The sequence below is a fragment of the Oikopleura dioica genome, chromosome 2 (assembly GCF_907165135.1).
Source record: "Oikopleura dioica chromosome 2, OKI2018_I68_1.0, whole genome shotgun sequence".
Classification (NCBI taxonomy): Eukaryota; Metazoa; Chordata; class Appendicularia; order Copelata; family Oikopleuridae; genus Oikopleura; species Oikopleura dioica.
In genome coordinates, this window is record NC_137292.1 from 2,211,667 (window position 1) to 2,238,111 (window position 26,445).

The 26,445-nt window shown below is 41.1% G+C and overlaps 6 protein-coding genes across 6 annotated transcripts; 1 reads left to right on the forward strand and 5 right to left on the reverse strand.

Annotated features, from left to right (window-relative positions):
• Positions 1–95: 95 nt before the first annotated feature.
• Positions 96–2,277, reverse strand: LOC145697579 (guanine nucleotide exchange factor DBS-like). The gene is made up of 6 exons (XM_081774801.1): positions 2,211–2,277; positions 1,248–1,370; positions 1,013–1,095; positions 853–969; positions 292–351; positions 96–239 (listed from the first exon to the last, which is right to left on the reverse strand). The coding sequence occupies exons 1-6, from the start codon at positions 2,263–2,265 to the stop codon at positions 96–98; spliced, it is 582 nt and encodes a 193-aa protein (XP_081630927.1). The 5' UTR covers positions 2,266–2,277.
• A 198-nt stretch (positions 2,278–2,475) lies between these two features.
• On the reverse strand, positions 2,476–4,488 carry LOC145697582 (guanine nucleotide exchange factor DBS-like). Its single transcript, XM_081774802.1, has 5 exons — positions 4,416–4,488; positions 4,098–4,278; positions 3,428–3,686; positions 3,084–3,279; positions 2,476–2,681 (listed from the first exon to the last, which is right to left on the reverse strand). The coding sequence occupies exons 1-5, from the start codon at positions 4,486–4,488 to the stop codon at positions 2,476–2,478; spliced, it is 915 nt and encodes a 304-aa protein (XP_081630928.1).
• A 7,290-nt stretch (positions 4,489–11,778) lies between these two features.
• Positions 11,779–12,553, forward strand: LOC145698955 (uncharacterized). The gene is made up of 4 exons (XM_081776195.1): positions 11,779–11,930; positions 11,976–12,101; positions 12,147–12,215; positions 12,255–12,553. The coding sequence occupies exons 1-4, from the start codon at positions 11,805–11,807 to the stop codon at positions 12,513–12,515; spliced, it is 582 nt and encodes a 193-aa protein (XP_081632321.1). The 5' UTR covers positions 11,779–11,804; the 3' UTR covers positions 12,516–12,553.
• Positions 12,554–13,223: 670 nt separating this feature from the next.
• Positions 13,224–14,478, reverse strand: LOC145698754 (uncharacterized). The gene is made up of 3 exons (XM_081775972.1): positions 13,938–14,478; positions 13,542–13,894; positions 13,224–13,491 (listed from the first exon to the last, which is right to left on the reverse strand). The coding sequence occupies exons 2-3, from the start codon at positions 13,874–13,876 to the stop codon at positions 13,305–13,307; spliced, it is 522 nt and encodes a 173-aa protein (XP_081632098.1). The 5' UTR covers positions 13,877–13,894; positions 13,938–14,478; the 3' UTR covers positions 13,224–13,304.
• A 192-nt stretch (positions 14,479–14,670) lies between these two features.
• Positions 14,671–16,389, reverse strand: LOC145698733 (uncharacterized). Its single transcript, XM_081775947.1, has 6 exons — positions 16,221–16,389; positions 16,101–16,146; positions 15,536–15,925; positions 15,192–15,492; positions 14,885–15,135; positions 14,671–14,842 (listed from the first exon to the last, which is right to left on the reverse strand). Exons 1-6 carry the CDS (start codon positions 16,316–16,318, stop codon positions 14,726–14,728), a joined length of 1,203 nt encoding a protein of 400 aa, XP_081632073.1. The 5' UTR covers positions 16,319–16,389; the 3' UTR covers positions 14,671–14,725.
• A 7,218-nt stretch (positions 16,390–23,607) lies between these two features.
• On the reverse strand, positions 23,608–26,296 carry LOC145698732 (NADH-ubiquinone oxidoreductase 49 kDa subunit-like). The gene is made up of 8 exons (XM_081775946.1): positions 25,991–26,296; positions 25,658–25,889; positions 24,979–25,180; positions 24,670–24,731; positions 24,478–24,624; positions 24,294–24,434; positions 23,930–24,103; positions 23,608–23,886 (listed from the first exon to the last, which is right to left on the reverse strand). The coding sequence occupies exons 1-8, from the start codon at positions 26,281–26,283 to the stop codon at positions 23,707–23,709; spliced, it is 1,431 nt and encodes a 476-aa protein (XP_081632072.1). The 5' UTR covers positions 26,284–26,296; the 3' UTR covers positions 23,608–23,706.
• Between the last annotated feature and the right edge of the window lie 149 nt (positions 26,297–26,445).

Genomic DNA, 26,445 nt, shown 5'->3' on the forward strand with positions numbered 1-26,445 from the left:
GTAAAATCTGCGCACTAAAGTGGCCATGTGTTTCGCTTGAGCTCTTTTTCCCAGACTCAATCAGGGTTATTCACAATTTTTGCGGGGCAACGACCTTAAATCACGATTTTCTTTATCAAAAATGATTTAATCTTTTTATAATTAAAATTTTTCTTGACTTCTTTCCTTGTTGAATACTGCAGCCTCACGAAAGCATCATAATCTTCATTTAAAATCTTCAATTTTCTTCCCTCTTCGAGCTAATTTAAAAAATAATTGTTTTTCTTTTCGTTTAGTCACTTGGCTTCTCACCTTCTGTTCCAAGAAAGAAGCTGAATACTGGACGGCGTCCGACGCTGCTCGACAAAGAATCTATCAAGGGCTCTCTATTTGAGCTCCTGAGCTCATGCTGGGCCACGCTGACGTTTTTATGACGAAAAGGAGAAAAAGAGAGGGCGAAAAGCACAGAGTGGTTGAAAAGTGGTCGAGTACGCCCGGTTCTACTTCCGATCCTCTTCCCCTGAGAATATTTACCAAGGCAAACGTTTTATTGGCCTCCCCACCCTTATTTTATTGAAAAGTTTTTATGAATATTTTTGCGAAAATTTGAATTTTTTCTTTTAAATTTTTAGTCATTTTTTTTTTATAAAATATAAATTTTGAAGTGCTTATAATTGAATTTTGTGAACTCTAGAAATTACAGAACACGGTAGTTTCTAATAGACGTGACCAAATATGCGGTCGCCACACCAAAAGGCGTTAAACTTTGGTGAACGACACCAAAACTGGATTTTGCGGGCATCGGAAAAAAGAACAAACAAATTTCCATTTTCTGGAATTATTACGACTTTTTCTCAGAAGTGAGTCCTTTTCCTTTGATGCTGATTCCCACCAATCTAGGGCGGCTTCCATATCGCGATTGGCGGCCAAACCGAGTTCTAGTTTTGACCGACGGTCTTCGGAAGAGTCCTCGATTCGGGTGATTAGGTGCTAGAAAAACCAGTCATTTGAGAGCGCTGTAAACAAAACTTACCTTGACATCGTCGCATTTGGGAGCAACAGAGTCAGAAAGATAGATCGAAATCTCGTGGGCTTGGTCGAGCAGAATTTCCGCTTCTGATTTTTCGCGTTGAAAAAAGTAGCAAGTTAATATCTGCTCATTTTTATGTTTACAAGGCTGAGAAATTCGCCCCCTCCCAATTTTATAATTTTCATCGAGCAACCAAGCAAGTTGCTCATCACGTTAGTAACAGTTTTCAACGCTGGTCCTTTGATGGTGTCTTGACTTTCGACTCGGTATTGGCGGTGCAGACTGATGAGTTTTTCGATCCATTCTGTTCCGAGACCGTATTCGGTTGAGGAGAGTTTTTGCTCGTGTGCTTTTAATTTTACTAAAAAAGATGAGATTCAGAGATTCTAGATTCATTTTTTGAACATCACAAAAAAAAAATTTTTAGAGCAAATTTTTTATTTTTTCTTTTCGAAACAATTGATAAGACATTAAGAGCCTTACAACTGTATATGGAGTTGCCCCAATTTGTAATAAATGTACTTTTATATTATTTTCCTAATTGAAACCATAATTTCATCGTATCTTGTATTCGTGGTATGGGCTGATTCTTCGGCAAGGCCGAAGAATTGATGCTTTCAATAACACTGATTCTTCGGCTAATTGAGAATTGCCTTGAACCGAAGTATTAATAATAAAATTGACAGTGATTCTTCGGCAAATTTTCTAGAAGCCATTATCAAAATTCTTTTGATAAATCTTTGATTGCAATCTATGAGTCATCACTTATGAAAAAAGGCATTTTCTAGAAAAAAACACATTTTAGCAATAAGTACTTTCTATGATTTGAGGTTAGTGTTAGGGGGCACTGGGCAAAATGACAGAACTAACTCACCCGAGGGGGATAGGCTAGGGTTAGTTAGGGTTACCGAAGGTAACCCTAAGTAACCATAGACTAGACCCCGGCATTTTAGGACCTAAGGGGCGGAGCCCCGTGGTTAGGGGCACAGGAATCTGTGAATTAATTCATCTTAGCCGAAGAATCAGTGCATCTTTTATCACTCATTCTTCGGTTTATGCCGAAGAATCAGTGTTCTTACACGCATCAATCCTTCGGCCTCCAAGCCGAAGAATTAGGCCGTATCACCCTTGTATTACGCTTAGAAAATGTTTTCCGATCAAACACGCCGAAATTAATTCAATTTGATTTTTAGAGGCTTACCAATGATTGTACGATAGGAGACCTCAAATTTGCGGAACGAGCAGGCAATGTCCATTCTACACTTGGTTCATCACTGCCAATTACAGTCAGATTAGAGCTTTTCCAAGAAGCGGAAAAAGTGAAACATCAGCGGAAACGAAATGAAATGTGGTTTACAAGCCGCCTTGATCTTATTAGACACTGGTTAGCTGGTGACTTCAAATTTGCAAATATTTAGCCAAATGCTTGAAATCGCTCCAGAAACTTTCAAAACTAAACTTTTTTTTTATCTCTTTTTTGAGGTTAAAAAGTGATGAACCATTTTCCTTTGAGAATGCGAGCTCCAAACAGCACTTAGATTTGAATTCAAGTGCTTCAGTTTTAGCAGCAAATTCTCCAGTTCCGCGACATATTTCGCGCTGCAAATTTCTCTCACCGAATCGCTCAACTGATCTCCTTCGTTGATCGAGTCCAAGAGCTCGTCCATCATCACTGAAGAAAAATTTTGAAGATAATGACGCGTATTGAATAATTTAATGCGCCGAACCAAGGTGTCTTTCGTTCGTCAATCATTTACAAATACGTATATGTGACGGACTTAATTAAGCTTATTCCATTAATTTCCAAATTGAGGAAAAATGTATTCGAGTCGACAAAAAATTGCAACAAAAATTTTTAACGACATTTTTCTGAAACCTGATTGTCCAATCTATTGAATCAGAGAATTTGATTGGTCTAAAATTTGATAAAAATTTTGTGAAATTTGTCGCATATTTGTCGATTCGTTCGAAATTATGAGTAAAAAATTGATTCTTATCAACCAAAAAAAAAGCGATAATGGTTATTTCCTTTGCCTTCCCTTAACTCCCCCCACACTTATAATTCACGGCTTACCGAGAAACTGATGATTCTGAGCTTCTTTTTGCACCACACACTGATGCTCATCATTTGGCATTTCTACTTGGTTGATTTTTTTGACGAAAATGTTGACTTTGTCGAGAAAATTCGCAACTTTAATCCTGAAATCGCAGAATCGCTCCGAACATTTCAGCTGGAATTCGACTGTGCAGTGATTTTTCCCTCCAATATCCTAAAAAATTTTTATCGAAAAAGAATAGCAAAAAAAAACATGTATTTTTGCATATTTTTTGACAAGAAAAAAGCACGTGTTCTCGGATAACAAGGTTCAAATTATAATTTTCAAAGGTGTCACGTTTTGAAGAACTTTGTTTTTTTACCGTTGAGATAAATTCAGGATCGATGTGTGGTAGAACCTGCTCGAAGTTTTTCAAAAATTTGATGTTCGTTCGTTCTGGAAAGCCCAGATCAACAAAACGAATTGTTGCTTCGGAGAATATTCGCTGCAGGCCACCGGGACGAAGAACGAGAATCGAAGACAGCTCAATTTTCGAGCCTTGTAGTGTTGCTAAAATTTCCTTCACATTTGACCAGTTTGAAGATCTCCTATCAATCAGGACTGCGTACGGGGCTTGCGAGCTGAAAAATAAAATAAAATCAAAGTCCGAAAAATAACAAGATGAGTAAGCAGTAAACGGACGAAGATGCACGTGAGTAACGAGGTTAGCTCTTTCTTCCCACTAGAAAAACTAGCAGGTGGCGAGAGAAGTTTTAAAATTGGACTGGAGCCGAAATATCTCGGGATTATAATTTTTTTTTTCTTTTCTTTCAATTGAGTTACTTTTTTCTGGTTAAATTTTTGAATAAGAAAGACAAGATATTTTCTAGATTTTATACAAATTAACTGAACACCAGAACTTTCTTTTAATTCTTTTTATATAAATATTTTCGGAATCAATAATCGTCGAAATGATAAAACAAAGATATCTCAACATTAATTACTGCTGGTTGCATAAATTTACTGCTCATATTTCAAACCGTATTGCTTACCTCCTCGTAGCGTAGTCAATAATCTCAGTCCAATTCTTCGAGTCAATATTCTCCAAATTGGAATGCGCGTTGGGGAGTGCTAGCAATGATCTCCCGCTGCGATCACGGCCCGAGATAAAATGAACATATCCTGCTGCCAATTTTTGAAGTTCACTTTCAGTCTTTTCGTGGCGCTCAAAAACTGGAAAATCATGTGATCATTCTCCCTTTATTCGGGTTTATGTAGAATCATCAGAAGAATCAAGATCTTCTGAGAAAAAGAAACGTTGAAAAAAAGGGTTCAGTGGGGTTAAGAATGTTGAGAGTTTGAAGACGTGCAGTTTGGGGACATGGAATGTCGGCAGTGTATCTTTCGTTTTGTTTTGCGAGTTCCAACACATGACCTGCTCATTATCGCATATTAGGCGACTAGTAAGACATCTACTCGAAATTTTTCTTCAAAATTTTTCATGAAAACGAAGAGTTTTCTCATTGGTCGAACAAAAAAACCTAAAATATGGCTCTTTATTAAAAACAAGTTAGAATTAATTCCGGGTTAGGCTTGGCTTAGCCAATCAGAAGCTTCTATAACTGATATCAGCCAATGAGAAGCGTGTATTCTTTAACACTTCCACTCAAAGGCCCTTACAAACGAAAGACAACGAAAAAAGCACCTTCATTATTCAGAAATAATCCAATTCTAGAGGAGCTTTTCGCGTTCGCCAATCAGCGAAAACGCAACGAAAAAATGCACTCAAGAATTTGGTTGAATATGATTGAGGTTTGTCGCTGACATCATCAAGAATTCTGAATTTTAATTCAGCGGAATTAGCGATTGAAAATAGTCTTGGCAGCTGTGAGCACGTTTAATGCTGCTCCTTCCACGTGACCTTGGGAAGAAGAATTGGACGCATTAAAATTGGTTAAGCCATTCTTGAATTCTTGAGCGCCATTCCTTGATAGTTCCATCCACATAGCTTGAGAGTTGAATTAGGCAGGCTTGGAAATCAGAAGTTGCTTCTTCTGTGAATTTTGTCCATCCTCGCATTCTGAAAAGAAGAATTAAAAATTTTTACGATTAAAAAATAACTAAAATCTTCCTAATTATAATCCTGAATTTCGGAAAAGCAAACTCTGATTATTTATTCATCCCACGTGGGGTCCGTAAATCTTCCTGGCCTGAAAATAAACGAAGAGTTCTGGAGAAGCCTACTAGCTTTTTCAACCCCTGTAATTTTCGCAAAATAAATTCTTACGAAAATCTTTATACTTTGCACTAGGGACTCAACTCTTTTTCAGACATTCTCTGATCTTCAGAATGACTGCTGAGCCCTTTTACCAAGGCTTTTATATCATTTTCTTCTTTTTGAAGGTTAATAAAAAATAAAAATATGCCTCCGATTCAGAATTCTCTCCCAAGAGAAAGAAAAAAAGAGAGGAAAATCGACTCTTGCCGTTGTGTTTCGATTCATTGTCACGGTGCCTCCCTGTCTTTAATATTGATCCATTCTGAGAAAATAGTCATAAATACAGTCATTTTTCAGACTTTATTGAAGAAATGAAAAGAGTTAAAAATACACTCCTGTTCTCTTTTATAATTCAAATCCGATTTTAAAGACATTGCGATTTTGACCAATCAAAATCCTTAGAAAATCTTTCCAGCCAATCAAAATTCTCAAATTGGCATATAAGCAGTCTTATTATCAAACTTGCCGAATTCGGAATTTTCTCGAAACCTTCTCTTTTTTGTAAATTTTCAAACTGTTATTCTAATTTTAAAGTTAGTTACAGTCGTTCTTATGTAGGATTGTTATTGAGAAAAAATCTTATCAAGAGAGCAAGTGTGAAAATCGAGATACAAAGACCTGATTATCTAAAGCAAGTTATGCAGACTGAAAAACTCGTTTGCCGTCTACGCATTTATAATTTTTAAGTAATGATATTTTTAAAATATTGGAGAGAATTGAATTTTCCCGCAATGTTTTGATTGCGTGATATAATCGCGTTTTCCGCGATATTTCCGGAAGCGCGAAGCTGTTGACAAAACTCTTACCGATTTGCTCTTTTCTTATCATTTCGCTTTTTTCGGGGTTGCGAAAACAGACTTCTTCTATTTGATAATTAATGGTAAATATTCTTTTAAATAATTTTCTTTCAAAAATATAATTCTTTGAAGAAAATATTTAATCTTCAAAACAATCTCATTTTCAACAGCATCAACGATTGATAAGGAAAAAGTTCATCAGGCTTTTTATTGGCCAATCAAAGAAATTCCGGTTTTCACGATTGGCCAATAAGAAGGACGGATGACAGTTTTCGTTATCAATCGTTCTCCTTGAAGAAAATGTTTAAGCTCTAGAATTCTCAACCCTTGCAAATGCCGAAAAACTCTCCCGAATTTGTTCCTTCTCGATTTTATCTCGATCATCCTTTTTTCTTTCTCTGTCAATTTTTCATAAAAAAATTTATTTCTACAATTCGCCAATTCGATAATTTTTCTAAATGCAAATCTCTTCCATTACAAGTCGGGGTAAAAATAAACCTCTTTTTCCTTCAACTTTATTTTTAGCCTCAATTCAACAAACGCGCTTTTTGGTACTTATTCAAAGCGGTTTATTTTTCCATTTCCATTTCCAAGGTCAGGTTTTTTAGAAAACTGCCGGTTATCAAAACCAAGATCCGGAACACATCAGCCCTGAAACTAAATACGACCCAAAGTTGGACTCCGAAACTGCGGTTTTCCCTCAATTTGAGGCCTTGAATGACTGTATATTCAATACTCACGTGGCATATTTGAACCGATTCTAGCGACAATCAATTGAAAATCAAAACCAACAATTTTCACATTCACGAAATTCGACTTTTCCAATTTGAAAATCATGTTGTTATGTGCTCTTATCTTGAGATTTTTGAACCACCCTCTTATCCAAAAATTTCGCTCTCTAGAATTTTCGAGCGTTCTATACAGATATCGCGGGGGAGATGCTTATCAGGGAAATTTTATTTGGGCGGGCAGGGATTATGACAATATCTGATGAAGATTATGTAACAAGAAGAAGAAGAGTACAGATAAGTTCAGTCTGGGTTCGGTTACCTGTCTAAAAACCTGAGTCAGGATTTCTTATAGAAAAAGAGCCAAATAAAAATACTAACCCTAACCCTCACCCTTACCCTAACTCTAACCCTAACCCTAAATCCATTGATGCAAAATTAACTCCGAAAAGGAAAAAAACAAGGCAAGCGAGTCACATTTCTAATATGGCGATTGTCGGATGGCATCTGTCACAGCTCAATTTTAAAGAAGAAAAGGAAAAATAATTGAGGAAGCAACTCCTCAAATCAATTCTAAGCCAATTAGCTCCGTACAACGACTAATCGCCTCTTTAGTAGGCCACGAAGTGTCTTAATTTGCCTTTACTGGCTTCTCAATTATTGATTTTTCTTATTTTTTTCATTAAATTAACCCTTTATTTAACCCTTTCTCGCGAGAATAATGTAAATTTCGCGCGCGATGGGTCCAAAATCAAAATAATCAAACAATAATCTACCCGCCTTGCCGTGAAGAATAGACATTATAAATAGCCACTATCTATATTTAAAAATAGAACAAAATGTTTAACAAATTTAATATAGAGCTCGTTGTTCGAGGTAAATATCGTAAAACAAGCCTTTCGTTGGGAGAAAAAGTCTGAATAAAAAATAATTTTTACGATCTTGACCGCTCAAAATTCAAATTCTTCAAAGCAGGAATAAATGAAAGATTCATAATTTTCGAAATTTCAATTAGCGCCGTCGAAATTCTCACGCCTTGTTCTGCTCTTGAAAGTTTATTACCGGCCCCCTCCTATTGCTTTGTTCATGGAAAAATATCGATAAGGCAAGAGGAGCTCTAGGAAAAATCGAAAATTTCTCGAGTGCCGCTTAGATAAGATTTCAATACAGCCTGCTGGAATTATTCAGTAGGCTGTCACCTGCACAGCGGGCTTTTTTTTCGCTTTCACTTTCTTTTTATTTTGATAAAATTAATTTTCCTCTAAGAAAATTTTCGAATAAACAATCAAGAAATAACTATTCAAAAAATTCTTTTTAGAAAAGTTCGAAATTGGCAAAAGAGAAACTTTCTCTTTACTCAAGAGGTTAATACTTTTAGCCTTCAAAATGAACTCTCAAACTGATCCCAGCTCATCTTTCGAGGCTTTAGCCTTTTAGCCGAATATGATAGAATTTATTGATTAGAGACGAGATGAAATCTTTATTCAGTGTTCTCCTCACTGACAGCTTCTTGTCAAAAGAAAGTTTGTTCTGCAAATCCACTGGGGATCCTCCTCGTAATAAAACTGTAATTAAACTTGGATACGGTTACCAGCAGTTCATCACGGAGCAGAAAATAAGGGGAGGAGGCATGAATCGACAAAAATATTATATCATTCTGACAAAAATTCTAGTCAATCTGTAAACCAATCAGAAAGCCCAATTCGGCTGGTAAGCAAATCAGATTTCAGAAAAAATTTTCGGAAAAAATTCTAATTTTTAGTTTTTTTCGACTCAAAGCATCTACCCGAAATTTTCGGGCCGAAAATGATGATTGAAATTTGAAAAATCTGCTCATTTGTAAAAGTTGTCCGAATCATAAGAACATGAATCAGAAACGCTCTAAATTCGGCGAGATTCGGCCACGTCTAATTTGCCATTTTCCCGTTGCATCTCGTCTAAGGTCAATCGGACGCCACCAAGCCAGATCAACCCTTTTTCTTTTTCCAAAAGAAGCTTTTCCAAAAATCCCAAATCATCAATTCGTTCAAATTCTCAATTAAAGCTCTTTCCCCCTCTTCTTGAATTGGAAAAAGACACACTTTGATTTGAAGAGCTTTTCAATCACTTTTTGATTTGTTCAATCGAACACTCTGTTACAGCTCATTTCACTTGACGGAAGTTTCCGACCTGAAATTCTTGCTTGTAAAAAGCATTGGCATTGGCGAAATCGCCCCTCCCTTTTTAGAAATCGAAGAAAAAGGGGGAGAAATAATGCAAATGTAAATTTCCGGCTGGATGAGCAGGCAAACTTGCCCGAATCACCGGCCTGGATCCAAGATTAGCGATATTAATGCGCTGCAAATGCGAAAAGAAAACCGGATTTTTGAATGATAACGAAGATACCCCTTAAAAATCGCTCAAAAAGGTTAATTTGCCGATTTTTGAGATCTAAAAGAGTCTTTTGTAATAAAAAAGCTTCAAATTTCGGTTTTTAAACCACTTTTAGGGCCTTTCATTCAGTCGATAAATAAGGGTGTCACAATGAAAGAGGATGAGTTTTTACCTGTCAAATTTTCTTAAATTTTTCTTCTTCTTCTCAGAAAAACCTCTACTTTTTCAAGTCATAATCTCTTTATTATAAAAAGTATCTTTATATCCAACTGTTTATTTTTAGTTCAGGATAAAAGTGTCAACAAAGTCTATAAAAAGTTAAATAGCTATTTTAGGAGCAAAAAAGAAGCGCTTGCGGTGTGAAACAACGCGCGCGTTGCTAGCGCAATCTCTCTTGCTCCACCCAGCGGAGCGCGCACCAAGCGCTTTTTTTTCTCGGCGCTACCACCGCGCGCTTTTTTTTTGGGAGAATATATCGGAGAACGCCGATTCTGGCGATGATAAGTTAGGGTAAAATGGATGGAAAACTGTTGATAGAACGTTGCTAGGGAAAGCGAAAGTACAGAAACAAATTAATTTGAGTATTCAAAAATAACTAGGATTTTTTTATTTCTAATAGTTCCATAAGAATTCAAATTTATGGTTTTTCAAACTGGCAAAATTTTTAAAAGCCCTTTTTCATGATAAATTATCGTTGATAATAGAAATTTATTCAACTGGATCGGCCTTTTTATCGTCAAGAAATTTCTAAAATATGAAATAATTACATATGTACGAGAAGATTCAATTTCAATGAAAGCATTTAGTGATCGGCATGTAACGTGAATCTACCCGAAATTTGTCCGTTTTTAGCGTTTTGAGGTCGCGAAATAAAGTTTCAAGTTTTCGACAAAGTGAAGAAATTTGTCCGTCCACGTTGGCCCAGCGAGCTCAATCAACCTTTTTCGGCGGAAATAGATTATGCTGTGGTTTAATCGAATGCTCCAGAGGATTTTTGCGATTCGATGACATTTCAGGGCTTTTTTAGAAAGATACGGTTGTTTTTCGTACAGTGGGTTGCGCAGGTAGTTGCCCCCTAAAGAGCGGGCGAAGGGTCAACCAATCCTGCAATCACTTTGAGCAAGTCTAGAAAGAAACAATAGAAAAAGCGCGGGCGAAGGGGCAACCAAAGCGGCAATCGCAAAGGGGCAACTACCTGCGCAACCCACTGTATCTTAAATAATATAAAATATAAAATAAAAAAATATAATAAAAAATGAAAAAAAAATTCGACTCAAAAATTTTCCACCCTAGAAAATCCATTTTTCTAGTCATAAAGCTTAAAATTTGACTTGTTGCTTTTTGAAAAAAGGTCAACCCAGATAACTCATTAATTAAGCCTCCCTGACGTCTTGAAATCTAATTAGAATGATTTTGATTAGCACCTCGTGACTCGACAAAAATATTATTACGCGTAGGACTAATGATATCAGTGGGTGAGTTTGAAACATAATTATCGATGTTATCTTTCTCCCGGACGGAGGACTTATTTTTTCATTAGGTTCACGTTTTTCTGCCGACTTTCAAATTGGTTCTTTTTTGAACATATCCTGAAAAGAAAAAAAAGAGGGGAAAAGAAGCAACCATTTCCAAAAATATTAATCCCGTCCTAAACACGCCATTATGAGTTGTTATTTGCGCTCAAAACTTCCATTTCCCAAAGGCCACCTTTTTTTTCCAAGGCCGAAAATAGATCTCAATAATTTAAAGAGCAGGATTTATTGAGATTTAATATTTTTTATAAATCTTAAACCGCAGCGCCATATGGAGGGGCTCGATCAATTAATCCCTTTTTTAACCCCCCGAGATCCCAACGGACGTCACTTATTTTTCCCTTGACAAACCTGTTTATGAGCTTATTAGCGAAGAAAAACGATCGTTACTGAAAGTCTTGTCTTCAAGGAAATGAAAGAAGCGATTGATGATCTTCGCCGAAATTTACAGTAAACTGAACAGTTACGAAAACGCGGTAGTGATGGTGTCAACCAGGCGCGAAACTTTATTCGTTGAGTGTCAACCCAAATGAGTTGTTGTGAATACCCCACACGTTTTCATTAAATATCTTCAGTTGCAGCAGATTCTAGCGCAAATACGGTCCACGCAGCGACGATAATATTAAATATCAAATATCGTGTAAATCAAATTTTTCTAATGATCGTTTTCACCCTTTTTTCCGAGGGGAAATTTCGAATTTGCGCCGTGGAAAAAAACCGCCAAAAGACGGCTTCAGATTAGTCTCGGACATGTAATGAAGTTTCGCTAGACCTCGGTTAGAGATACTAGGAAACCGAGTCAAAAGTGACTGAGATTTTTTCTTTCAATTAGCTAATCAGCAATAAGAAATTCTTTCCTGATTTCTCGGCGCTAGAATTTGCTTGAAAACAGACTGAAAGTCAGCTGGTTTTGCGGCTGTCGGCGGTCAATTTGAAATTTAGTTAGATACACAAATTAGCGAAAAAACACGCATCTTGGACATTTCTCTAGAATCAAATCAGTAAGGTGAAGTTTACCAACAACTTACGTCAGTGAAAATTTTCTAAAAAGATGGAGGTCGACAATGAAAGCTCCAACTCTTCCTCGCCCGCCCAGGAAAATCAAGAAGTTCAAGAAGTGAACCCTCCATCAAATGAAGCAGAAAGTACTGATGTTGAACCAATGGAGCAAGGAGAGGTAAATTTATATTTTTAAATAATTCATAAACTGATGAAAACAAAGGAAGCGGAAGAATTCGAAGGCCCGCAGTATCTTCCTGATGAAGAACAACCTCCGGCGATTCTACCTTCGTCAACTGGCGTGATCGGAGATGGACAACCAGAGCCCGGTACTGTTCCTGAGGATATGGTAAGATAGAATAGGGGGACAAAAGGGTTGAAGTATTTGTTTTAGTATCCAAGTTCAAGCGATGAAGAAGAAGACCAGCAGAGAAAAGAAGAATGGGAAAGAGCCGGAGTGAAGGTAACAGGGGGAGAAAGGTTGTTTTGATGACAATTTCAGAATTCGCTGCGAAAATACAGAATCGATGACAAAAAGGCCCTAGAAGTTCTGAACAAGCACATAACCCGAATGGGGACGATGTACATGTGGGGCAAAACACCACGCGGAATCGAACGACGATGGCACGATTACTGGCCACAACCTGACCGAGAATGCAGATCTGAACTCTGCCCCTGCAGAAATGTCGAACTGAGTTCGAAGAAATGCAAATGCAGAAAGTGCGAACGGCTCAGAATCGATCCAATTTCAAGAGACTGGTGAATTTTTTCTCTTGCCCTTTTCTGTTATTTTTAACATTAATAAACACTTAAAAATTTTAAACTTGACCAAATCAAATTAAATACGCATTCAAGGCAAAAAAGATGTCTTTGTTAACCCCTGCCCGCATATCGACCTACGCGTAGGTAAATTGACTTTTAAACGCGATTATCTCGCGATTGGTAAATATTTTCTATAAAGCTGACCCCCACATATCGGGCTACTTTTTAATGGAGAATCAGGATCTGAGGTCAAAATAAAATTTATTTAAAGATTTAAGATTTTAGCAATTGAGCGAAATTTTGATCTCGGGTCAACATGACAAAACCCAACTTTGATTCAACTGTTCTCGGCAAGATCTATTTGATCAAATTAATACTCAGTAGATAATAAAAGTTCGGAATTCTAATTCTATTCTATTTTACTGTATTTATGACTGCATGAAAATATTTGAGTTTATTTTGGACGAGATTTGGAGCGCTGACGACTTATTCTTTTATCAAAAATGAGTACTTTTGAAAAGATGACATTTGTTGACATTTGACATCTGACATTTGACATTTGATCATGTCCAGGAGAAAGCTCAGCCTTTAATCTTTCCATCTATGTCCTTTGGAAAATTTTATTCCGACTAAAAGACCCCAAAAAGGCCCGACCTACGCGTAGGTCGATATGCGGGCAGGGGTGACAAATTTTTCATGCGGGCAGGGGTTAACCTTTTTCGTTCGATTATCAAAAGAAAAATTTTATTTGTGTTGCAAAAATAGAGAAAAGGTAAAAAGACACGGGTATCTACAGTAAATTCTGCTCGAGCTTTTGAAGTGCAGCTGCGACTTGAGACATTGTCGAAGAATCATCAGATAGATCATCCTCATCTGAGAAGGATTGTTCATTTCGAGGACTAGAACTTTGACCAGCAGATGGAGTTGGAGTTTGAAGGTATTTCTTGAGGATTTTTTGGCGTTTCTTCAATTTTTTGCTGAAGAAAAAATCAGAATTTTAAGAAAGTAAGAGTTTTTGAAAACGTACCATTCTGCCTCTTTCTCTGGCGATTTGAGTTCCTTCGATTTGAGCATGATTTCGATCCTTTCCAACAAAATCTGTCCAAGCTGATTTTGCGCGTCAACTTTCTTATCTTGTTGAAGCTTTGTTATTGTGTGTTCCAATTCTGCTTTGTAGCTCTCTGCCATCATTTTGTATTTAGCGACTTCTTTCTTCAATGCCTCAATTTGGTGTTTCGCGACTTCAAGGTTTCTACCGACGTTGTTTTGGAGCGCTAAGTTTTGCTTTAGCGACTTGTTTTCTTCCTTGATTGCAGTTGAATCTGAACGGAGCTGGTTGATTTCTTTTTGGCAGCTTCGCATGTCTTTTTCGCTTTCACTCTTAAATTTCTAATAAGCGACAAATGATGCCTTGAAATGGTACCTTTACAAAAGAAATAGATTCAGCCAGCCGACCGGCTCGGATTTGCTCTGTTTCAAGCTTTTTCTGCAGATCGTTCTTTTCTTCTACGGCCTTTTCCAGCCTTGAGGAGAGATCAACATTTTCGTTTGTCAGATTATCTACTGTCTTATCAAGCTGACTGTTTTCTCGTTTCAGCGATTCGACTTTAGAGATGCTCTCTGTCGCGATTTTTGCCGACTTTTTGCAGCTTTTTTCCAAGTTTTCAATGTTCTACTTTGAGTTCATCATTATTTTCAATTTTTAACTGTATCGTTTATTCGAAATGTGAACTGCCTAACTGAGCATCCGAGAAGTTCTTATCGTATTGCTCCATTTGTTTGATGACGCTCATTGCCAGTGGAATATTTCGCTTTTCAATGGCGAAACGAAGGTTTTGAAGAAGCTGGGAGCATGGATTTGGAGTTGGGTGATTCGTTTGTTCTTCGATAAAGGAAGGCGGGGGGAGAGCAGGGAGGACTAGGAGCGGGAGTGGAGGAAATAACGCGGCACTCGATCCGTTTCATCCCCTATAAAGATCGGTTTCGTAAAAATGAGACCTAGATTTTCGAAATTTTAATTGAATTATAGTTTGTAACAGGTAGTAATACAGAATTCGAGAGCATATAAAACCTCATCAAAATCGTCACTTCTGCTAGAAAAGACTTTAAGAACAGAATTCTTGAATATGAATTGAAAGAGAAATGAATGAGAAAAGTTATCACAATAAGTAAAAATGTATTTGCTGTTACAGAAAAGAAAGAAAAGATGAATTAGTTGGAAAACTGGATCCGAACAATTTCATTGACCCGGATTCTTGAATCTATTCGATCGCCGGCTTTTCGAAAGAAGACGACGGAATCGATTGCGCATTCGAACGTATCATGTGGCTGAAAAGTGATGAAAAGGGGAAGGCTGATAGCTTCATTTACCTGTGGAACTATTGAATCAAAAAACCCTTCGGAGTTTCGAGGAAAAAAGCTGATTTCGACTTTCGGTTCTTTTCCAAAAATGGCTTTGATTCCGCCGATGAGCTGGTTTCGTGTATGATTGAAGGATGCAGAAGCAGTTTCGCTTCGTTTGAGCTTGGAAAGCTTGCCAGGACCCGCCTTAAAATCGCCAGTAAGAACTCGACCGCCTTCGAGATGAATCTCATCCCAGGTTCCGCATTCTCCGATTGATTCTAAAAAGATGTTGACCAAAATGGGCAAACGACTGAAAGTCGTGAAGGGATTGTACCTTTTATTCGAGCGGTTGTTTTTTCATCAAAGCCAGTCCAAGACTTTGGCAAGACCAACTCCGAAAACACCCTCATCGGAGATGGCGTTTGACGATGAACCCAGTTCATAAACTCTTTTGCCGAGAGAACTTCTGGCTGGATTCCGATGGCGTAGGTGATCTTCAGGTTCTCTTTGGGAAAAATGACGAAACAGGAGATCTTGTCTTTGGGAATAGAGAGTTTTTCGCGAAAGAGGCACATTTTATGACGCGTTTTTTCGAGGACGTTTGCGTGGATTAATTCTGGCGGCGTCGAGTTTTTCTAAAATAAAAAAGTCAAGGGGAAGAAGGAGGGTGACCCTTACGTTTCTGATCTGCTTCCATTCTCCAGTCGGCGTCAATTCAAGAGTTCCCGTCCAGTTCTTCACTTCGAACAGCGTTATTTTATTCCTCTGCTCGAGAACCAGATCAATTTCGAACCTCCCTTCTGTTCCAGGAATTCGCACTGCTTGTCTGACTTTGCCCAGCTTCTGCAATTCCCTCAACACCATTTCTTCGCCCTTCCTTCCCGCCTCGACATGGCCCATCTCGAAGCTCTGTTTTGGGTTCGCAGCGACTTTGACCTTTTCCATTCGTCCTTGAACGCGTTCCAGCGCGTTTCCGGACTCGTTGTTTTCACCACTTCCAAAACACATTTCGGAGATGTTTGATAAAGAAGGGATTTCAGGGAGAGCAACTTTTGGAATCTCTGGGCTCTATAATGGAAGCTCTTTTTAAGTGAGAAAATGGACTAATTTCAACTGTTATTGAGGCCAAAGGCCGAGAAAGGACGAAGCCCGAAAAAGGTGTCGTCTTCCTCGCCTTTTTTTTAAAGAGGGGGCTTCCCTCTTCCTCGGCCTATGGGCCATAGTCTCAAGCTTATTTTCTTACCGGAATTCGACTTGACGCGTAGCTGGAAACTGCTGAAGCTGTATCACTGAAAGATAGTGTTAGGTACCATATTTTGATGGCTTAAGAATATTTATCAAAGAAATGCAACTGTAGAAAGACCTTATTGTCTGATAGAATTGCTCGTAATAGGATGCGGGAGGGCTCTCGCTCTCAAGCTCTGGGGGTAGGTTTGCTCTATTGTTTTCACTTTGCGTCATTTTTTATCCACTTATGATCATTCTAAATTGGCGATTATCAAGATTGATCTTTTGGCAATACAATAAGTCAGATTCTGTCTCTTTTTATCTGCGTTAAATGCTCCTGATTGAACAAAATATGGATTATTTAAAATTTCTGTTTTTGCCAGACAAAAATAACCGTGATGCGAGCCAGACATGAAAACAATCATGTGACCATACAATTTTGTCCTTATACCTGGATAAATATATTTTCTGCTTTAATTTCTGATATAAGTAGGGTTTCCGGTAGAAAAAATGCTTACTTTTGATCCTCAAGGGTTTTTTTTTTACATTTTTATGGGCTATATGGATAGCTTAGATAATTTCAAGCAAGAATATGAAATAAAAAAGTAGTTGTATAATTTCGAAAGTTGGTCAAAAATGCCAAAATGTTAAAAAGTACGAATATTCAATCCCCTTTTTGACCAACATTCTTCCTCAGTATCTTCTAAGCTATCGATAGAGCCCATAAAAATGCAAAAAACCCCTTGAGGATCGAAAGATAATTTTTGTCCGGAGACCCTAGATAGTATTGAAGGGATCCTAGCTTCTGCTGAATCTCCCACTTCTAGCGTAGTTTGCCTGCTCTCTATATCTGGACGAGTGAAGAAAACGAGTAAAGTATCTTTGACGTCTGTATTTCGAGCTGGAGTAAAATAGAGGTTAATTCACGAACTGCGTGAATTACCGAATGGAGAGAAATACACGGCGGCGACCGAGCAAAGCTCGATCTAGATAAGCAAGTGACCTTAGGGGACGAGGGAGTCTAACGAATCTAAGATCCCAATACCCCCCATGAGACTGAAACGTCCTCTAAGGCCAAAGTGTGTGATTTTTGCAGGAGTATAAGCGTAAGATGAGTAACATGGCAGGTTCGAAACGTCGAGGCAGTCTGATTCGCGTTAAAAAACCCTTTTTTGGGAAAAAGCTTGAATCAGATGCGAAGTTTTCGTGATGTCCGAGCGGTGATGACATGAAGGAGTAGCTGCACATGTAGAAGAACTCAAAATACGTCGGCGACGGTAAACTGTGATAATTTCCGTACCTTTTCAGGCCCCGGTCGATGAATAGGGGACCTGAGTGGGGCAGTACTTGCGCTTAGTCGTATGACTGACCCGAGTTTGTGCCGATGTTTAGAGGTTCGACGGGCCTCGTTTCACGGTGTGCTCGTTTTGTATGTTTCGGGAGATGAGCTGCTCCAACTTCGGTTAAAGTCGCATTCGGATCGGCGCCGGCTGAGTATTGACGATCTGGTGAAGACTTTGGACGGGTTCTTTTCTTGCTGTTTTCAGTTGCTGAGCCCTCAACTACTGTTGAATTTTGTTTATCGACTGACATATGGCTATTGTCGGGCGCAGCAACCTCCGAAATCACTGTAGCATCAGCTGACATGTCCTCGGCAGTTTCATAAAGAGTACCACCAGAGTACCAGCGATCTGACGGCTCGGCTGGAGCTACCGACGAGTCCAAAATAGATGTAGCGGTTGTATCTCCCAGATTTTCCATGTCCAATCGGCGTCTACTTTCCAAAATAGGTGATAGAGATGATCTTGGCGGTTTTTCCATAGCAACCATCGGAGTCGACGCGACCTGAGAAGATTTCCTCCCCCCATGCGACTTCGACCCGGACTTTTCCATCGGTTTGGAAGTAGGAACAGGCGATTTTTGTGGGACTTTCGACTTAACGATTTCGGTTAAATGTGGGAATACGTACTCGGCCTCGTAGTAATCAATCCAGCGTAAGTCGTGATTTCGTTCTGCGGCGTGAACCACGTGTTCTCGATGGATGAAATCACGTTGTCCTTTTTTATCTTCGACCATGACGACCCAGTCGTTGCTCGAAACGGCTTTCAGGGGACCTACCCAGCGTTCCTTCTTGCTTTTAGCGTCGGTCAGGTTTTCTCGCTTAATGTACACGACAGCGCCAGCGGGGATTGGTCTCGGCTTAGGCTCGTTTTTCAGCCTGTGCTCCATGGCTCGGTCAGCAGCTTCCATCGCAGTTTTCACAATGGCTTCCGCCGATTTCGCTAAAGCTCCAACATTGAGACCAAACACCTGAGGTGTTTCCGCTGTCATTTCTGCGCCAGTAGAGTGGGTGAAAGTACTTTTTCGGCCAAACCAAACTTCTCGCGGTGAAATTTTCGTGCTTTTGTTTTTCACACTATTGAGCGCGCGCATCACGTGGGGAACGCAGTCGGCCCAAGTTTTTCGACCGGAAGATGAGTTGACCATGCAGAATAGACTGTTTTTGATAGTCCGATTCGCTCTTTCTGCGAAAGCGTTTGATTGAGGGTGAAATGCGGTACTTATTGTATGTTTTATCTGGTTAAGCTTACACATTTCGTCAATCACGCTTGCGCAGAAGTGGGTACCTCTGTCACTGTGTAGATGTTTCGGCAAGAAATCCATGGGAAGGAAGACCTTGTAGATGAGCGCTTTTGCAGCGCAGATAGCAGTGTCGGACCGCGTCGGAATGCACCAAGTGTAGCGAGAGAAAGTGTCCGCCACCACCAAATAATACTTGAATCCGCCAGCGGGAGGCATACAAGCGAAATCGATCTGAATCGATTCGCCAGCTGTTTTTCCACGACGAAGGGTTCCAAGTGGCGGTTTGGTACGAGTTCCAGCAGATCCTTTTCTGCGTAGGCAAGGGACGCAGCTGTGGACGTAGTTAGAAACATCGTCTTGAAATGAAGGCCACCAAACGTCCTCTAATCGCTCTAAAGTCCGCGGCTCGCCCAGATGACCGGACAAGTCGTGAGCTAGAAAGAGAAAGTGACTTTTTACCGCTTCCGGTACCACCGCCCGCGCGCCAGATTTGAATTGACACATCAAGCACCCGGTAGTGTTATCCAGGAACAGAGCTTTTTCCATCTTGAGTAGAGACGATTGTCGGTGGTCGGAGTCCTTCACCAGCGATTTTATGTCCAGTGGCTCCTTACCAGATTCCAGAAAAGTGATGATTGCACTCAGAGCAGAGTCCTCCCTTTGATAGTCCAGAATGTTATTATAATTCGCTGACACCAACGGAATCTCCATTGGCGCCGCGATAGCCTTGACGTTTACCTTATGTATCTTCACCTCTGATAAAGTGATTTTCTCCGGAAACTGATTTTCGTTCCAGAAAGGGACGAAGACACGTACTGGTGAATTCTTGTCGATTTCGTACTCGCGACCAACGGGAAACTCAGAGTCGTATCCAAGTGATTTGTCGTCCTCGCCAGGTCTGCGGCTCATAAAATCGGCGAATTGATTTTCTGATCCCTTGATGTAGACAATGTGAAAATCGAATTCTTCCAATCGGCTTTGCCATCGGCTTATTTTAGAATTCTTGAACTTCTTTTTGTGTAGGAAGATCAAAGATCTGTGGTCTGTGTGAATCTGAAAGAATCTACCTTTCAGGAGCTTTTCCAGTCGCTCGCAGCACCAGACAATGCTAAACATTTCCTTTTCTGAAGTGTTCCATTTTCTTTCAGCTTTGTTGAAGGTGTGGGAAATCGCGCTTACTAGGTGCACTCTCCCGCCATACTCTTGTAGCAGAACACCACCCGCTGCGTACAGGCTCGCGTCTGTGTAGAGGTGAAAAGACTCGTCAAAGTTAGGAAAGCTTATGACAGGAGTCTCGGAGAGTCGTCGTTGAATTTCCTTGAGCGCCAAATCCGCTTCTTTGGTCCACTTGAAACAATTTGTTTCGTTCGCCGAATTTCGAACATCGTTTATGGGTTTCATTCTGCTCGAGAAGCAACCGGATGAAATAGCTTCGCCCATTTTTGTTTCTAGAAAACCTCGGATCCAATTCAATGACCCGATTAATGAAGCTAACTCCTTTTGGGAGCGTGGGGGTTTCATCTGACGAAGGGCGGAGACTTGCGCAGGGTCCGGTTTGATTCCTTCTTCGTTGATGATTCGGCCCAAAAAGTGAGCTTCTGATTGTAGGAAAGAGCACTTTTCGCCCTTGAGTTTAGCGTTAAACTTGCGGAGCGCGATGAATAGGTTTCGGAGAGTGTTGTAATAGCAGCTGAAAGACTTCCCAAAACATACTATGTCATCGATATAAGAAAGCATCTTCTTCCTGGTGGGGCTTGAGTCGAGAATCGTGTTTACGACGCGCGAGAATATATTCCCCGAGCATCGATAACCGAAAGGTAATCTGCAGAAGGCGTAAGATTTCCCACCCCACTGGAAGGAAGTCTTATACCTATCGCTTTTCTTAATAGGGCACTGCCAATATCCGCTCCGCAAATCAACTGTGGCGAAATACTTGTTGCCCGGTCCAATGTTCGCGATCGTATCCTCCATGCTCGGAAGATGATATGGGTCGGATTTGTCGGAGAGGCATTTGTTCAAGCTGTTCTTGTAGTTGATGCAGAAGCGCATTTCCCCAGATTTCTTAGGGATTGGCAGAACGGGGCTATTAAACCCTTTCTGGTCCTTGATCTCTTCTATTATTTTCGTATCGAGCAGTTCGGAGATGTGATCAGTGACCTGGCCATGAAAAGCTTGCGGAATAGGGTGTTGACTGATGTTTCGACTCGTACCATCAGTCGGGATTTCGATCTCGAATGGGAATTCACCCATTTTTTGACCGTCGCAGCCGAATCTGTCGTCGAAATCCAAACACAGCTCGGCGACCACCTTCTTTTGCCCCGGGTCGGCGTTTGCTGGTAGGGTAATTCCGAGTTTTTGCTTCGCTAGCTGAATGGGGCACCTGGCTGCGTTCTTGTTAGGTGCGTCCAGCTTTGGGACTTTTGGTGGCGGTTGAGTGCGGGATCGATCGCTATCCTTGACCGCTGATCTAGTAGTCAAGTATTTCTTGATTTTGGTCCGCTTCACTCCGTCCAGCTTCACCACTTGAGTCTCAGTTTGTGTGAAGGCTTCGTTGTAGCAAAATGAGAGAGTACGATTCTTATTGTCGACTGTGAAGCTGTCCGTCATCGCATTCTCTAGTATATCGCGGCCCAGTAGACTTGGGTATTTACTGCCTGGCATAATGGTGAGATTCAGGGAGAATGCAGGGCCACCATTGAATGATAAGCGGCAGGGAAGGATACCCATCGGCTGCTCGGCGGGAATATTTGGGCTGAAACCGGTGACCTTGAAGGGACAGGGCTTCAGCATCTGGAGAAATTCGTCGGGAACGTAAGCAGCGGACAGACAGGAGGACTCGGCTCCGCTGTCGACTTCCATCGATACGTCAAAACTTTTAGAGCCCGTAATGATGGTAGCCGAAGCGAAATAAGCCTTTCCTGGTCGCTTCTTCTTCACTGTGTAAAAGTGAACGTCGAATGGTTGGAAATCTTCAACGTTCTTAGTCGTATTTATCTTCTTGGATTCTGGTTGTTTATCGTCTTTCCCATCCTTAGAATCGTTGCTGGCGCGCTTAGCATTCTTCTTCTTTTTGTTCTTATTTCTGTTGAAGTGCTGGGAGACGGTCGCGCTGTCAACTCGATTCTGTCTTGTGGATTGGGCGAGACGGCAGAGTTCGTTGATATCGTAAACTTTTGATAGGCTTGGAAGGATTGCGTTGAAAACGTCTGGTTCTTCTTTCCTAAGATTCAAGTACAGCATCATCGTCGAGAATATGTCAAATATTTCATCGACCCCGGCGTCGGCTGACTTCTCTTGTCGGTAAGAGTTCAAAGTCGCTTGCTTCGCCTCGTTCATCTTTTGCAAGACGTTGGCGGTGTAGTGTGCAAACGGCTTCGAATGGTCGTATTCGACGTCGAAAACTTCGCTTAGCTTCAGTAAGTAGTGACTCTTCGCGGCGAATGATTTCTCTAGCAGCGCCTTGGCCGATTTCCAGTCTTGACAATTCAGAAATTCGGTTCCAAGTGAGCGTTCGATGTTCAAGTCGAAGTGGCTGTACACTGCTGCGATGAAAGGCTGTTCACGTGAAGGTCTGTCGCGGACGTAGGCGCGGTGATAAATGTCGGCTCTGCCCAAGAAGGTGTTGAAAGATGTGTTGCATGCGGCGTCCAGCTTCGGCAAGTCTTGGACGTGACGAGACCAGGTAGTGGCCACCCATGCTTCTTCTCTCATTGTCGCATTCGTAGAGTCTTTTCCTTGATCGAGCTCGCAGGTAAGAAGCGTTGTACTGAGCTGTTCTAATTTTACTCTGCTTTCTGTGATCAAGGGCTCTAGGCTTGGCTTTAGTGATTCGTCATTTCGCACTTGTTCTTCGAGGTAGTTTACTCGATCGTTTATGCTTCTTATTTCGGTGACGGTTTCTAGCAGTGATTTGTTCGCCGCCATAGCTCGAAATATATCGGCAGTAAGGGTTTATGGGCCTTGGATTACCTTTCAGGCCCTCAGAAAATACTGCGACTAAAAGTCGCAATATGATGAGCTGAGGTGCCTTTTTGCGCAAACGCCCGACGATTTCTCTGTCCAGCGATTGTCGAAATTTCAAGGTCTGGTCCAAGGGTCGATTCTTCGTAAACTTCTCTCGATTTTTGGTGAAAAGTGGCGAAAGAATTATGTTTTTCTCAGTATTTTAGGTTTTCCCCGGCGTGCGTGCGTGGTTGCGTGGGCGCGACTTTCGGCGCGTGGGTCGTGGTGGCGCTCGTGCGGTGGCGCTCGCTCGGGGTGGTGTTGGTGTGGTGCGGAAAATTCTCTGAGTGGAGTTTCTCCGGCGGCGCGGTGGCGGTTGGTGATTCGGTTCCCCTCGACTCCGCTGACGGCCAATCAGCGTCCAAGTTGCGAAACTTCGGTTGTCGATGGCGGAAAAATTTATCTTTTCTCCAACGGGACTACTCTGATACCACTGAAGGGATCCTAGCTTCTGCTGAATCTCCCACTTCTAGCGTAGTTTGCCTGCTCTCTATATCTGGACGAGTGAAGAAAACGAGTAAAGTATCTTTGACGTCTGTATTTCGAGCTGGAGTAAAATAGAGGTTAATTCACGAACTGCGTGAATTACCGAATGGAGAGAAATACACGGCGGCGACCGAGCAAAGCTCGATCTAGATAAGCAAGTGACCTTAGGGGACGAGGGAGTCTAACGAATCTAAGATCCCAATAGTATCAAGCTCTTATAAAGAAAGAAAATACAACAAGATAGAAAATCATCCTCTAGAAACCACAAACCTTCTGAAACAAATTTCATACATAGAATTTACTGAAATATGAAACACGAGGTACCGCAGTAAGTCGTGATTGTGTATTTAAGTCTACAAATAGGTATGTGAAACAATTTCAATACGGAATGATCGGTTACTTTATTCATAGTATTGTAGTGATCTCTTAGAGGATGATTTTCAGTCAGAGCGTTTTTGAACGGTCTTGAACAGGGTTAATTTTATTAGACAGATAGATTTAGTTTTGTTGTTTTCGTAATAAATAAAAAGAACAGCTGGCAATGTCGGTAATTAACGATCAATTTCTCCAAACACCAAGTCCATAGTTCCGACAATGCCGCAAATATCGGGTAAGTTGTTTCCAGTGGCCACGTGATCGATAGCACCCAAGTGAGCGAAGCCGGGAGCCTTGATTTTGCATCTGTAAGGTCGAGAAGTTCCGTCAGAGACAAGGTACACGCCAAATTCACCCTAAAATCGCATTTGCCAACTTTCAAGCGCTAGAAAAATGTACCTTGGGCGCTTCAACAGCAGTGTAAGTAGCTCCGGGAGGCACTTGGTAACCTTCAGTCCAGAATTTGAAGTGATGAATGACTGCTTCCATATCGTTCTTCATCGAGAGTCGGTTTGGTGGAGTGAACTTTCTGTCGTCAGCTTTGATGTCGCCTTCTGGCATTTGATTCAAGCACTTTAAAAGAAGATAAGGAGGAGTCCAATCGGTATTCCCGAAAGTCGAGGACATAGGCGGAGTAGGGGGCGAAGCTCCTTTCAAAAGCAATCATCTGCTAGCTTCTCAGGGGGCCCCATTCTTCTCAGAGGAGGTTCGCCTTTCTACTCGGCCTTTGGGATCGGGTAGATGGCTATGCCAAATATTTTACCTGGTGAATGATTCGGATAGACTCTCTCATCTCTTCCATTCGGCAAAGATATCTGTCAAAGCAATCGCCTCTAGTTCCAATTGGCACGTCAAACTCCACCAAATCGTAAGCATCATAAGGAGCGACCTTTCGGATATCCCACTACAACACTTCGTTATCCCCCAATTTTGCTTCCCGGACTTACCTTGATTCCAGATCCACGAAGCATGCAGCCAGAGAAGCCCCACTCCTGGGCAGAATCGTAGGATACAATGCCGACGTCGACGTTTCGCGCTCTCCAGACTCGGTTTTCTGTCAGCATTTCTTCGACTTCATCGAGTCGAGAAGAGTACTAGAAAGGGAATTAAAGAAGGGAGAAGTTAAGAGTTGGTCTTACTCGTTTGGCCCAGTCGTAGATATCGTCGCAAAGACCGATTGGCAGATCCAAGTTGACACCACCTAAGAACGTAAGTATTCATCGAATCGTATGTGAACGTCAATAACTCTGACCGAGGCCGGAAGGCTGACGATGGGGGCGAACCCAAGGGTGTAAAACTCGTTGATTTTTGGTATTTTTTCTCTGATAAAATGCAATCGAGGATTACGGGTTTTAGAGGGGGATTCAGACCTACTTTCAGCCACACCGGCATGTGAAGAGAAATGGACTTGTTTTATGGAAAATTTACATCTTTATCGTTGATTTTACCTGGTCGGACATAAGCAGCGTGCATTCGAGCTCCACAGACTCGCTCATAGAATTCGTAAAGCTTCTCTCTTTCTTCGAAGAGCCAGAAGAAAGGAGTCATGGCGCCGAGATCGAGAGCACCACAGCCGACGAAAACGGTGTGGTTCAAGATTCGAGTGATTTCGGCGAACATCGTTCGGATGTATTTGGCTCGGAGGGGAACCTAAAGATTGAAGGATTGGATCAGAGTTAACTTCTCATTACACGGGCGCGCGACTAAGCGCTCAAAACACGGGGTCGGGAAAACCGACCACCAAGCATTATTCAGCCCGCGCGGGGCGCCGAATCCGGGTGTGAAAAACCGCGCCGACTATTTTGACCTCTTATTCATATTTCCGTTTCGGTATTGAGTTCAAAATTATACTGTTAGAAAGCTTGAACACTGAGCTATTTACTCATCTTATTATCAAGGAAGAAAAACCTTCAGATTTTTCGATAATGAGCGCGAGAGAAATCTGGTGCAAAGCGCCATTCCTCTTGAGAAATTTCACGAAACTTCGCAGAGTGGTTCGATTTGTTCATATAAGTGCACATTCCAAAAATTAGGCCAAACAGATTACCAACTTCGAAGTTATTGAGGGCCAAAGTCGCCGTGGTCGGTTTTACCGACCCCGTGTATTGAGAAGTTAAGGATGTGTACCTCGATATTGCACAATTTCTCGACAGCGAGGGAGAAGCACTGTTCGTTGACCATCATCGAGCAGTAGTCAAGTCGGTCGAAGTAGGGAAGCGCCTGGTTGTAGGTTTTGTATTCGATGAGCTTCTCAGTTCCTCGGTGGAGGAGGCCGATATGAGGGTCGCATCGCATGACGTTTTCGCCGTGGAGCTCGAGGATCAATCGCAACACTCCGTGAGCAGCTGGATGCTGAGGGCTAGAGAACAGAATATAAGATATTTAGAGTTTAAAGGGATCAGTGATCCCAGATCACTCGAGGCCTCGGGTTAAAAACCATTGTCTGCTCGATTATCTTACCCGAAGTTAAGCTGCATAGTTTCGAGTTTCTTGTATCCGACTGGATCGTGCGTCTTTCGCTCCGACTGGGCATTTCTCAGTTTGAAAGTGTTGGGTGTGTCGAAGAGATTCATGTTGTTCTTCTTCGACTGAGGATTGTAGACGGCGTCGAAGGTGGGGTCGATTCGCTCGAAGGAGTTGACCTTGAATTTGTCCATTTGGTACTTGCCGGTCAAGCCGCTGGCGCGGTACTCTTGGTTGATCATGTACCGGAAGGTACGAGACGACCGACCGGGAGCCAATCGACTGAACATTTTCTAAATAAATAAAAAATGAGGATAATTCTCATTATTAATTCTCAATGAGCACGACATAATCAGACGTTAACCATCTATTTTAAATCCAACAGCACTGTGAATCATTTGTAATTATATTATCATTTTTTAGTATCCAAGATATTCCTTTGACGAAGACCG